Here is a 13,215-nt window from a genome sequence, read left to right as displayed (position 1 = left end):
ATGCCAGAAAACAGTTTGTAGTCTATAAAGCCTTTGTGTTTGAGAAAAGCCCACCATAATTTATATGTGTAACTTTTCTAAAACCTTGGGAGACTGGAAGTAATAGGCTTCATTTTATAGTCAGAGAAACTAAGTCACATAGCCATTAAAAAATGTGCTCAAGAACTCACAAACTGAATGGAAATAAAAACTGGAATTTAGTTCTTCTGACTGCTATTCCACTGATTAGCTGGACTATTCAACCCTGCCTTCACAGACAAGTTGAAGCAAAACTAACTTAAAAACTAAAACCAGTTGAACAGGATAGGTTTGCAGGCAATATACCAACAATTCAATATAATAATACCCAACAGCTAGATTGCTTTGTGTTTTTGGTACACTTTATAATTATTCATTAACCCACACAACATCAATGGATGTTGGGGCCATATTGTTAAGGCTGTTCATATAAAATGGATAAATCAAAACACACTGCAGAATTATAATGTATATGAAGTCAAATGAGAAATCTATAGCAGAAAAAGCCCAATGCCTTCCTCTAATCAAGCCTCAATAAACAATAAAACACAGTAAATATATTGGAATACCAAGCATCCCCTTTCATTCCCATTATTTCCATTAGCCCTTCCCAAACTACCATTACATCCTATAAGTGATAAATAGGGCTACAGAGAATCTAAAAGCTATTCAGTTTATACAATTTCCTTCAGAGAGGCCAAAATATAAACTTTCCCTAGAATATTTTTAAGGGATTTCACCTTTAAAGATCATTTCCAAAATTAAAAATGGTCATAGAGAATATGATGCTCTCTTTACAGTTAATAATGCTACTCCTACCTTCTCCTTTTTGCTCACATACATCAAGAAAAAGCACTAGATTTCAAAAAATAAATAACAAAAATTGCATAAGATCCCTGGTAATATGCAAGTTTCTAGGAAGCATGCAAGACTGAAACAAAAGTTTCCAAAATCAGTCTAAAACTTACTAAAGGTTACTTAACATTCTCTAGCCAGGTTGAAAACATTCCTACTCCTTATCATTTTCCTTGTGACTAAGCAGAATACATTCCTTTTCCAACTGAATAAATTTCCTTTCCCCTTCAGAGCTTAGCTGTCTCCCTGGCAAGGATATCATATAGAACAGCTGGTGTATTACCAGAATAAAAGCAATCCCATCTGATCTAATTGCAAAACATATGGACAAACTGAAACCAAACTTCTGAGAGTTCTATATCTTTAAAGGAAGATCTAATCAAAGATCTATTAGTAAAGGCTGTGAACAATGCCATAAATACAAATTTTGCACAATTTAATCAAAAACTATTTCTATAAACTATTTTAATTCATATTTAAGTGCATGCTTTAAATTCCCTAGACATGTCCTGGCCAGATGGCTAGGTTGGTTAGAACATCGCCTGAAGCACAGAAGTTATCAGTTCAATCCCCAGTCAAGGTACAAACAGGAACAGATCGATGTTCCTGTCTTTCTCTCTCTCTCTCTTCCTTCCTCTCTCACTAAAATCAGTAAAAAATAAAAATTTAAAAAAAAGAATAAATTCCCCAGACAGAATGAAGTAGATAAAGAACCAGCTCTGTTTTCACTTTCTTCTAAAATCTTTGTTAACCCTCCCCAACCCTGGCCAGGTAGCTCAGTTGGTTAGAGCATTGTCCCAATACACCAAGGTTGCAGGTTCAATCTCGGTCAAGGCACACACAAGAATCAACCAAGGAATACACAAATAAGTGAAACAACAGATCAATGTTTTTCTCTCTCTCTCTCTCTCTTTCTCTCTCTCTAAAAAATAAAAAGTCAATTAAAAATTTAAACTTCCACTAATGTATCAAATCTTAGATGTGTCATAAGTACCATATAGTTAAGATTTGTCAGGCCTCGGGAAAGATTACTTTCTTGGGTATTGTCTTCAGCAATCTCCTTTTTTCAGAACCACAACTCACTGAGACCAAGCAAATATCTCTGATACAAATAAAAACTGCTAAGTCACTGACAACAATTATATAATAGTTAAGTGGCTCTGAGTAATATCGTCCAACTTGATCTCATGTAAGAAAAGGTTTATCAAGCTAACCACAACTTTACATTTTATTTACTTTTATGATTATAAAATTAAAATTGAATATATTCATTGGAACTTTCAGAAAAACACAAAGAAGGTAATTAAAATGACCCATAATCTCATTATTTAGTTTTAATCATTTAACATTTTGGTATATTTCTTTCTTCCTATGTATATTGCTACTAAACATAATGTAAGTATTTTAATGCCTACATAATAGTTCATAGATTACTATTATTTCTCAATCATAGAAATGTAGAGTAGAAAAATTCCTATTTCAAAAAGCTTTACTGAATGAAACCCAGCATATAAACCAGATGAGAAGAGAGCTGATTAAAGTATAGGTGGTGATGTAGGGGTGAGGGCGTAGGGGTGGAGGGCCCAGAAGTAAACCCACTTGGTTCCATAACCCTAGATTGCTTCCGAAACACATCTAAGAAACCCTATGTCCCAAAATAATACAGTTTAAAAACTGCAAATCTAGTCTAACTCTCTCATTCTACAGATGAAATTATCTGCCCAAGATCACAGAACTGGTGAAAGAACTGAGAAATAACTTAGGGTCTTATGTCTTAAAGACAAGAGCTCAGCTTTTCCAACCTCGTGACGTTTCCTACAAAAGTCATCAGGTGTTTGTCTATTCCGTTCTTCCTTTAACTAAAAAAAAAATAGAAGGACAAAATTATGTAACAAAAAAATAAATAATATAATTTGCTAGATTTCCAGGAACTCCATTTGCTGTAAGTAGTAAAGGGGAAAAGGAGAAACATTCATTTCTAAACTAAGGGGAAAAGCCATGAGATTACATTATCTTCCTTAAAAATATACTGCAACTGTAGTGTATCTATAAACCATTCCTTCTTTTTCACTTATTCAATTATAAATATTTATTGAGAATCTATTGTAGACTGAACACTGGAGATATAATTATGAACAAAACAAACAGAAGTCCCTGCTCTGGTAGACTTTATAAACCTGATAGGTTGAAGTAAGATACTCTACATTTCTAAATCTGAGCATTTGTCATCCAGAAAGTAAAGATAATAATATTTATTTATTATTTATTTAAAAAAATTTTTCTTTTCTTTTTTTTTAAAGATTTTATTTATTCATTTTAGAGAGGAAGAGAGAGGAAGGGGGGAGGAGCCGGAAGCATCAACTCTCATATGTGCCTTGACCAGGCAAGCCTGGGGTTTTGAACCAGCAACCTCAGTGTTCTACATTGACACTTTGTCCACTGCGCCATCACAGGTCAGGCCAGGATAATAATATTTAACTACTACATTGTTTAAGAATTAAATAACATAATGTATGTAAAATTAATCCTGGTAAGTAACTAGGCGTATACTATGTGCTCAATTAATATTAATTACCTTTCCTGCCAAAGTGTTAATTAGATTAGAAATGAGAGGCGAGCCTGACCTGTGGTGGCGCAATGGATCAAGCAACGACCTGGAACGCTGAGGTCGCCGGTTCAAAACTCTGGGCTTGCCTGACCAGGCGGTGGTGCAGTGGATAGAGCGTCGGACTGGGATGCAGAAGACCCAGGTTCGAGACCCCGAGGTCACCAGCTTGAGCGTGGGCTCATCTGGTTTGAGCAAAAAGCTCACTAGCTTGGAACCAAGCTCGCTGGCTCGAGCAAGGGGTTACTAAGTCTGCTGAAGGCCCGCGGTCAAGGCACATATGAGAAAGCAATCAATGAACAACTGAGGTCTCGCAAAGAAAAACTGATGATTGATGCTTCTCATCTCTCTCCGTTCCTGTCTGTCTGTCCCTGTCTATCCCTCTCTCTGACTCTCTCTCTGTCCCTGAAAAAAAGAACCAAAAACAACAACAACAACAACAACAACAAAAACCAAAACCCTGGGCTTGCCTGATCAAGGCACATATGGGAGTTGATGCTTCCTGCTCCTCCCCCCTTCTCTCTCTCTCTCTCTCTCTCTCTCTCTTCTCTAAAATGAATAAATAAAAATAAGCATAAAAAAAGAAAAAAAGAAATGGGAGGTGAGAGAGTACCACATCTCTGTTACTGACAGACTGATTTGAGGAAATACAACTAAAATAATGTTGAGAGTTTCCTACAATAAGAAAGGAGTAAATCATATTTCAATCTGAAGACGTAAGATTTACATGAGCCCTCCCAATCAAGTTCTGTAGTTCACCTCTGTTATCACCCTCACTATTTACTTTCAATGAATACTGGGCTCTTTCCATAACATTCAGCCCCATATAGCGCCTAGGCAAGAAAATATAAAGTAAGGAATCCTTTTTTTCCAAATACCATTTTCCATCCTGTAAATATGGGTAGCTAAACCAGTCAAAAATGTATATTCAGGCCCTGGCCGGTTGGCTCAGCAGTAGAGCGTCAGCCTGGCGTGTGGGGGACCCGGGTTCGATTCCCGGCCAGGGCACATAGGAGAAGCGCCCATTTGCTTCTCCAACCCCCCCTCCTTCCTCTCTGTCTCTCTCTTCCCCTCCCGCAGCCAAGGCTCCATTGGAGCAAAAGATGGCCCGGGTGCTGGGGATGGCTCCTTGGCCTCTGCCCCAGGCGCTAGAGTGGCTCTGGTCAGCAGAGCGATGCCCCAGAGGGGCAGAGCATCGCCCCCTGGTGGGCAGAGCATCGCCCCCTGGTGGGCATGCCGGGTGGATCCCGGTCGGGCGCATGCGGGAGTCTGTCTGACTCTCTCTCCCCATTTCCAGCTTCAGAAAAGAAAAAAAAAAAATTTACATTCAATTAAATAAACTTAAAATATAACTGTTTGAAATATAAAGTATCAAATGTGAAAGCCACCAAAAACCTGTAAAGATTTTGTCAGTATTCACCAATAAAAGTACCAACAAAGGAAAGAAGTTAAGCCTTGATTCATTCATATAATACCCAGAAATTAACAAAATATTAATGTCAAAGTGTTAGAGATTCTAAGAGCACCCTGTAAACTGTAAAACACTCCACACTTGTTCATTATTAGAAGCACTCTGTTCACTATTAACTTTAGTAAGATTTCTACAGGGGAAATTCTGTCATTCAAAAGAACCAACATTTGTTTCTCAATCAAATTAAACCCGTTTTGCAGCCTCAACCTACCTACCCCCCCAAAAAAAAATCCAGCTCATATTATTCATAGAGAAAGAAATTCGCTCCTTATTAAAAGGACTTGATTTTTTTTTGACACAAATAACTATTTGTTATTGAGACAAATAACTTCGATTATGACAGTTCTTTTTTGTTATTTGTTCCTCAGGAGAATGGGGATAGAGGGGTGAGCTGGGCAAAAAAGAAGACCCCAGAGCAAAAATAAAATATTTTCTATTGTTTTTCTCTCAATTTTTCAAAAAGAATTAATACCATGTCCAGCATATTGTATAAATGATGACATTTTCTTATCAATTGGGCTTAATAATCTAAGTTAAATAGACTAAAAGCAAATTCAAAGGAAAAAAGTCAAAGTCACAGAGAAAGAAAGACAAGGTTTTGTTCTGAGAGCAAAGTGTTCAACCCTGTGTACCCTGTTACCAGGACATCTTCAAGGACCTTTTGTTCCTCTAGAAAGACTTCTTGGAAGAATTGGGCTTTGAGGCACTGAAGGAGGACAAAGTGGTAAATTGTTAAATAGAGAGGATAGTTTGGTTCCTTAAAGACATGAAAGAATGGATGAGGCTAAGAATAAGAGACAAGAGTGAGAAAAACATATAGGAGTTTAAAATGAAAAAAATGAGCAAGGGGAACAAAAGAAAGATATTTTTAATGAAGAAAAAGTAATAGGGAAAGATTTCTCCTGACAATAATAATGATCTATGGAATAGCGGCATTACTAGAAGAATTATTTTGACACAAATTTATCATGTGTACCTTTACTGTGATCCAAACACATGTGTATCCAAATATAATCTTTATCTTTTTCATCACAATTTTGTAAAATGTCCCTTCAAATTTACCAATACAATTAGGGTAGTTGTTTCTATTGAAAAATAGATAAACCAAAAAAATGTGTTCTTAAAAAAAGACTAAGTGAACACAGAAGAGGTGTCTGTAACATAATCTCAACATTAGTAATAAAACTTTTTATATCATATCTAAAGAAAACAAAACAAAACAAAGATCAAGGCAAAAATCACATAAATTAAAGCTATTTATAATTAAAAATATCATCTAACACTGTCTTTCAGCCAAACACAATCTTACATTTCTATTCTCTTCTGATCTATTAAGTGCCCTGGAGCAGTTATCTCTCTACCCATAATTTACCCATCAGTAAAAACAGTACCATGATACTTTTTTTCCAATCTTTTTATAAGGGTGCCAGGACGTCTGGAAGTTAATATATACATGTTTAGAAATGCTGAGATGAAAGTAATGCACACTTTAATTTTATGGGTCTTTAAAAAATCAAGATAAAAGACCTAGTCAGATTATATCAATGTGTATATTTTCAACTAGCCAGAAGGCTTAGGCTTCCTGAGGACATAATTCAGAAGAATTGAAACTAATATTCTGGAGCTTAACTATTCTGTTCCAGAAACTAATCAGACTAAGGAATTTCTATAGAAAGCTAAACACTAAGCCCAGGAATAAGATATAGTGAGTTTGAGAAGTCCATGGGCCTGGCCCTAAAAAGAATACAGTGCAACTTTTCTCTGTCACAGACCGTATTAGAACCAAATCAAAAGAAGAATTAGACCTGTAACTTAAAATTACAGTTGTTGCCTGACCTGTGGTGGCGCAGTGGATAAAGCGTCAACCTGGAAACACTGAGATTGCCGGTTCAAAACCCTGGGCTTGCCTGGTCAAGGCACATATGGGAGTTGATGCTTCCTGCTCCTTCCCCCTTCTCTCTCTCTCTCTCTCTCCCCCCTCTCTATAATGAATAAATAAAATCTTTAAAAAAAAATTTTTTTAAATAAAAAAAATAAAATTACAGTTGTAAAATACTGTAGAACAAAATTTGAGAAGGTGAATGAATAATGCACAAAGGAATGAAGGGAATAAATGCCAAAGACAGTAGAAATTTTTTCAAATTACCATCCAAGAACCATATTTTTTAGCAAAACAGTTTCCTTCTCTTCGCTACTATGTAGCTACTTCTCTGAATGTCAATAATACAAATTCTGGAACCAGAATAACTGGGTTTGAATCCAGGCTCTCCCACAACTGGGCTTCTCTGAGTTTTAATTCCCTTATCTACAAAATAAGGATAATAATAACTTGATTATATCTAATTTTTGTAAAGATTAAAAACCCATGTATGTAAAGCACTTAGAATGTTGCCTGGAACACAGTAAGTACTATATGTATTTGTTATTACTATTACAGTGGTCCACAATCCCTCAGACCTGATGCTTAATACCAGAAGCTACAAAAACCAGAATTTTTTCTGTAACTCATTTGGCAGCAAAACCTGAGCTGAACAAATGCAAGGCTATTTATAGTCTTTATTTATTTCACTCAGTGTGAATATACATGCATTCTGCTGCAAATATTTTCATATGTTTGATTATAAGATGCTGCCCCAGACTTCACTGGGGCATATTTTATTACCTTCCTAAAACCTAAAAAATTCTAAATTGTGAAACACATACAGCCCACGGGTTTTGGATAAGATTATGAACCTACATTACCTTTGGAGCCTGAATAATTTCTATTTCCTTAAAATGAATGGCATCTTTTAAAATAACTATAAGCAAGTAAGACCCCAAACCTAGCAGAAGAGAATTTTAGAATTAAGAAGACATTTCTCAGTATCTTTAAGTGGGTCCTGCATTCCCAGGGTGTTCCTTTCAAAAAAAAACCATTCATAATATTTTATGGACATGTCACAGTAATCGGATTTTTCAAACTCTAAATTCTAGGGCTTGCTTAAACAAAGCCTGTTCTCTTAACTTAGATCAGAAATAAATGATTAAGGCTTTTTTGGGGGGGAGGGGGCATTAATGTGTCCTGAATTATGCACACCAAATCATTACAGAACCTTAGAGCTGGAAAAGACCCTTGAGAACTAATCTAAACTATTACTCCTTTCCTTCCAAACTGTTTAACATCCATAAATTTATTCTCCCCTATGAGGTAAGAATAGCCTGCTCTAACTTGTCCTTAGACTCTGTCTATAGGAACACCCTGTAGGTGAATATGAATAAACTGGGTGGGGTACACCGACAGACCTCGGATCTAAAAGGATGACTTTAACCTAGCATAATAAATCTTACATGTTTGGCAAATGTCTCAGCTTATACTTTAAAAAATAACAAGAATTTCCAAGACCAGAATGAAGGAAGACTCATCTAGCACATGTTCAAAAATAAAATAAAATATAAAGACTTAACTATCTTAATGGACTCAATGAGTCAACACATAGTGTGGCTGCCAAAAAGCAACTCTGATTAGAAATAACTCCATCAACAGTAACACAGAATCCAGAAAGAGCGAGGTAACTCCCCCTCCATGACAGCTAGTTAGAGCAGTGGTCCCCAACCCCTGGGCCGTTTTACTTATATTTAAGTCTGAATGATGTTTTATTTTTAAAAAATGACCAGATTCCCTCTGTTACATCCATCTAAGACTCACTCTTGACGCTTGTCTCGGTCACATGATACATTTATCCATCCCACCCTAAAGGCCGGTCCATGAAAATATTTTCTGACATTAAACCGGTCCATGGTCCAAAAAAGGTTGGGGACCACTGAGTTAGAGCACATCTGGAGTATCACATTCAGTTCTGTGTTCCACACTTTGGGAGAGACACAGAAAGATTGAAAAAGTACAGAAGAGGGGTGCCCAAGATAGTGAGGGAATCTGAAACCATATCACATAAAGTACAGTTGAGGAGTTGGAAGGTATTAAGCCCAGACTCAGAGGGAACATGATCACTGTCCCCAAATCCCTCAAGAACTGTCATGGCAAAGAGAGAGCAGACTTATTCTGTGTGGTCCCAAAGGGCAGAACCAGAACCAGTCCGCATTAACAACAGGGAGAAGTATTTCAAGTAAGTCTTCAGAAGTAGTTCCTAAAATGTAGAGCCACTACAGGAGATAGTGGTAATGCTCTATCTGGCCCTAAAGGTCCATATTTTTTTCTTCTGTGGTCTCCCATTCAATCCTGGCTGCCACAATCAGAGAGAAAACACATGGACCCTTTTTTCTTGCATCTGCACTAGAACCTCAGCAGGAGAAAGTAACCGCTCCAGGTCTCCTAAATAGATGTATTAAAGGCCCATTACTTTACAAATCAAACATTTCTCATCACTTCAGTCTCTTACTGCTGATATAACTATTATTATTTAGTATCATAGCCTCTCCCTTCATCCTTCTTAAAATGTCCTACCCAGCCAACCAATCAGCCAAATGTTTTCCCAGGTCTGTGGGAGGAAAGTGCCTGCTTGCTGGGCAATTAGTTTCAGTTTGCAATCAGTGTCCCTGTAAATAAAAGAGGGCCCTAATTGACGGGTAGGGAAGAGTTCTCAGTTAGACCTCCATGAAAGAAATTTTTATTAATTCAAAGAGCAGCTAGAAGACCCATCCTATCACATAATACATTATCAAAGGCACTTGGTCCTTAGAGAAACATTAAAATAAAACACCCTGTACAACCATATTCCCAAATGCCAGAGAATCCAATTTTGCAAGCCAAACTAAGTATCTCAAATTCAGGTAGAAGCTTTTCTTGTGTCAGAGAGATGTGTTTACTATTTGAAGTCAACTAGACTCCACGCTCAGGAAGAAAGGCTGCACCTGATTATATCACTGTAAAGCTAAAACTGTTTATTAATATGCCCAGTAAATTCAGGCGCAAGCAATCCACAGGGAATTCACAGAGAAGTACAAACTATGGAAAATTTAAAACACAGAGTTACCAAAATTGGGCATCCTCCTTAAAACTTTTGTGACCCCAAAACCACCACAGACATTGGTATAGGTTAGTCCATGAAAAAAACCTTGAACAGTTCAGATGGCAAATATAATCAGTCCAGCTTTACTGCATCTAAGATGACTTGGAGTCTATGAAACTCTAGCCAAAGTATTAGAGAATATAATATATACATAAGGGACTCAACAAGAACACATTCTTCTCTGTATTTTTTAAAGTGAAACCCAGAAGCAATCTAAGCAATTCATAATAAAAGATTGATTTTTTTTTAAATGTGATGAATTGCTACAACAAAAAACACAGCTGTTAAAAAAAAAAAAAAAAGTAAACCTTAGGTAAACATAAAAAAAAAAAATGACACATAGTTTAAAATGAATATAGCAAGTGGCAAAACAGTATATGTATATATGCATGTATATATATATATAGTTATTTTATTTAGAGTTCTTAAAAACTATTTTTAAAAACCCTGTATGTTCTTATATGCCCAGAAAAATGTCTAAAAAGAGATTGCACTGTTAACAGCATTAACCTCTACAGACTGACTGGAACCGGGAGTCAGTAAAGGAGAGACTTCCACTTGTTCCTTTGAAGACTTCTGTTTGTAATTTTTTTTTTGCAAGTAATAGTTACTTTGTAATTTTAAAATAACACAAAAATAATAAAAGCAAAATAGTATCAAATACAAACATTTATCATATACTAACCATTCGAAATAAGTGATCTTACTTATTTAAATGCTACTATATGCTTCAAATTCCAGATAACCTAATTCATCCTTTTTCTATTATACTTTACTAAAACAAATAAAAATCACAAGTCCCTACTAGGTTCCTTAAATGCTGTCTATTAGTCTGTTATACACACACACACACACACACACACACACACACACACACACAGCCTAGTCATAAGAGTAAGTAATACACATGGTACTTAGCTCTGCACCAGGAACTATTCTAAGCACTATAAAGGTACTAACTTATTTACTCTTCACAGCAGTCCTAAGAGGTAAGTACTATTATTATTTTCATTTACCAGATGAAGAAAGGTTAAATGACCTGCCTAAGATTATACAGTTAATAAGGGGCAGAGCTAGGATTCAAACCTAAGAACAGGCTCCAGAGGTCATACTCTCAAACACTATGCTTCTTGTCTCTCAATAATATGTCAGTCTCTCCATAAGAAGGCCAAAAATGGTTACAGTCAAAATCTAGCTAGTTGACACACTCTCTGAAGCTAGAAGAGATGCAAACTTAGCTTTTTATAAGTGAATAATCTGCATTCCTACTAATGTCAATGCCAAGCCTGAACCCAAGAGTCAAAGCTGTATTAAGACTAACAATCATGTGGGGAAACCCTCTACAAATTCAATTACAGTTCAAAGTCCATATCTTACTCCACAGTAAATCATTGAGCCTAAGAATTAGGTCAGAGACCCATTAATGCTTAAGTACATCTAGACAAATGGTTTGGACAAGGTAGGTTTTATTTGTTTGGTTCCAAGCCCTTTTTTGATCAAAAAAGGGAGAAAACAGTTGCTTGAAGACCAACCAGCGAGAAGAAGAGCCTCATTTTCTATGTGGACTCAAACGGAAATTGGCATTTATCAGCATCAGCAAAATTTAACATTCTAGCTTAAGGCGGGGGGGGGGGGGGGGGGGGGAATCCCTGCTTAAATTGTATATTTGTCTAAACATATTGACCTTGTAATTGAGGGAGGGGGGGAGATGGCGTAAGGACGGGAATTTAACCTAATTTATAAATGTACTTAACCTAGATACACACCTGTCCCAAATGACCCCCGGAATCCACTCACGGCCGGAGGGTAAACATGGATTACAATGTCTCTTTTTGTTCTCCCGGGGCCTCCCCCGGTCTGTACTTCTGTTTGTAAACAAAATCCTCCCCATCTCCCTTCCACCTGTCACACGCACATCTGATATTTCTCTACACCGGGAGAGACGGACAGGAAACTGGAGCTCGGGGAGGAATCCCTCCCGCTCAGCTCCGGACCCACTGGCTGAAGGAGGGACTGTGCCGGCTTCCCGACTTCCCCAAACGACCCGGGCGGACCGGCAGGTTGCGCGAACCAAACCCAAAAGTTTGCGCCCATCCCGGTGTCCGGCAAAGGCCAGGACGCCGCCGCCGGCCGCCCCCTCCCGAGGCAGCGCAGCCCAGGGGGGGACAAAAGACCCTCCAGGTTGGGGGTGGGAAGCAGGCCAGCTGCAGCCGGGACCCCCCCTGGGGAGTCGAAATCTGGGGGACCTCCGGCCCAGGAGGTGACCCTCTCCAGCCGGGAGCCTGACCCCAGAGGCCGGGGCTGGGGCGAGGGAGCGCGGGGACTCACCTGGCGGAGGCGGCGAGGGGGCCTGGGTGGCAGGTGGGGTGGGCGGGACGCTGCCGCGGCTGCGGGGGACGAGCGAGGTCGGGGTTGGCGGAGTAGCGGGCGCCGGGCCGGTGGTGGCCGCGGGGGTGGTCGGCGCCCGGCCGGCGGTCGTGGCGAGGGCGGTGGGCGCGGGGCTGGTGGGCGCCCGGGGGGCGGTCGGAGTGCGGTCCGCCGCCGGAGAGGTGGTCGGCGAGGGGCCGAGCGGCGCCCGCGGAGCGGTGGTCTCCGGGGACCAGGATGAAGAGGACGCAGTCAGGGGTCGGTGGACGGGCGCGCGCGATGGTCCGGTCCTCGATGTCTGGGCCGTGGGAGCCGTCGCCTCAGAGAAAGGGTGAGTGAGCTCGCCCTCCAGCCCCGGGCTCGGCGACGCGTCCACCTGCCCCGCGGCCCCGCTGCCACCGGTGACATTCCCCGCCGAGGTTGCTGAGGCGGCGGCGGCGGCGGCGGCGGCGCAGCACAACAGGGCGAGGCCGCCCAGGCTCGGCAGGCTCCTCATGGCGCGCTCGGCTCCGCCATTCATTCATTCAGTCGGTCGGCCGGTCAGTCATCTTCTCCTCCCTGCACTCGGACCAGGGAAGCCGCCGCAGCCGCCACCGCCACAGCCACTGGGCGCACCATCGCCACCTCCCTCTGACAGGCGGCCGGCCCCGCGGGCGGGCCCCAGCGCGGAGGGAGCGACCCGGCCGAGCGCGGACAACCCGCCCTCCCCGATTGGCAGCCACGTCTGACCAATTGGGTTCCACGCTAGCTCACGTGACCCAGCATCTCCCGGCCTCTTTGTAGCCTCGCGGGCCAATCAAAAGGCATCAAGAGGAGGGGGCGGTGCTAATGCGGGAGGAGGGTGGTGCGAGCCCCGCTCCAGCGGATCCGGCTCGCGGCAGCCCCGGCTTTGT

At 40.3% G+C, this 13,215-nt stretch overlaps 1 protein-coding gene across 1 annotated transcript in view; it reads right to left on the bottom strand.

The window, feature by feature from the left end:
• The window catches only part of MEGF9 (multiple EGF like domains 9), a 108,268-nt gene extending 95,265 nt beyond the window's left edge, over positions 1–13,003 (bottom strand). Inside the window, exon 1 of the mRNA XM_066367307.1 lies at positions 12,284–13,003. Within this exon, the coding sequence (XP_066223404.1) occupies positions 12,284–12,842 (559 nt within the window). The 5' untranslated portion in view covers positions 12,843–13,003. The remainder of the gene's footprint in view (positions 1–12,283) is intronic.
• Between the last annotated feature and the right edge of the window lie 212 nt (positions 13,004–13,215).

This window comes from Saccopteryx leptura, chromosome 2 (assembly GCF_036850995.1).
Source record: "Saccopteryx leptura isolate mSacLep1 chromosome 2, mSacLep1_pri_phased_curated, whole genome shotgun sequence".
In the NCBI taxonomy this organism is placed as follows: domain Eukaryota; kingdom Metazoa; phylum Chordata; class Mammalia; order Chiroptera; family Emballonuridae; genus Saccopteryx; species Saccopteryx leptura.
Note: the sequence above shows the minus strand (reverse complement) of the source record. Positions and strands in the feature narration are given on the sequence as shown.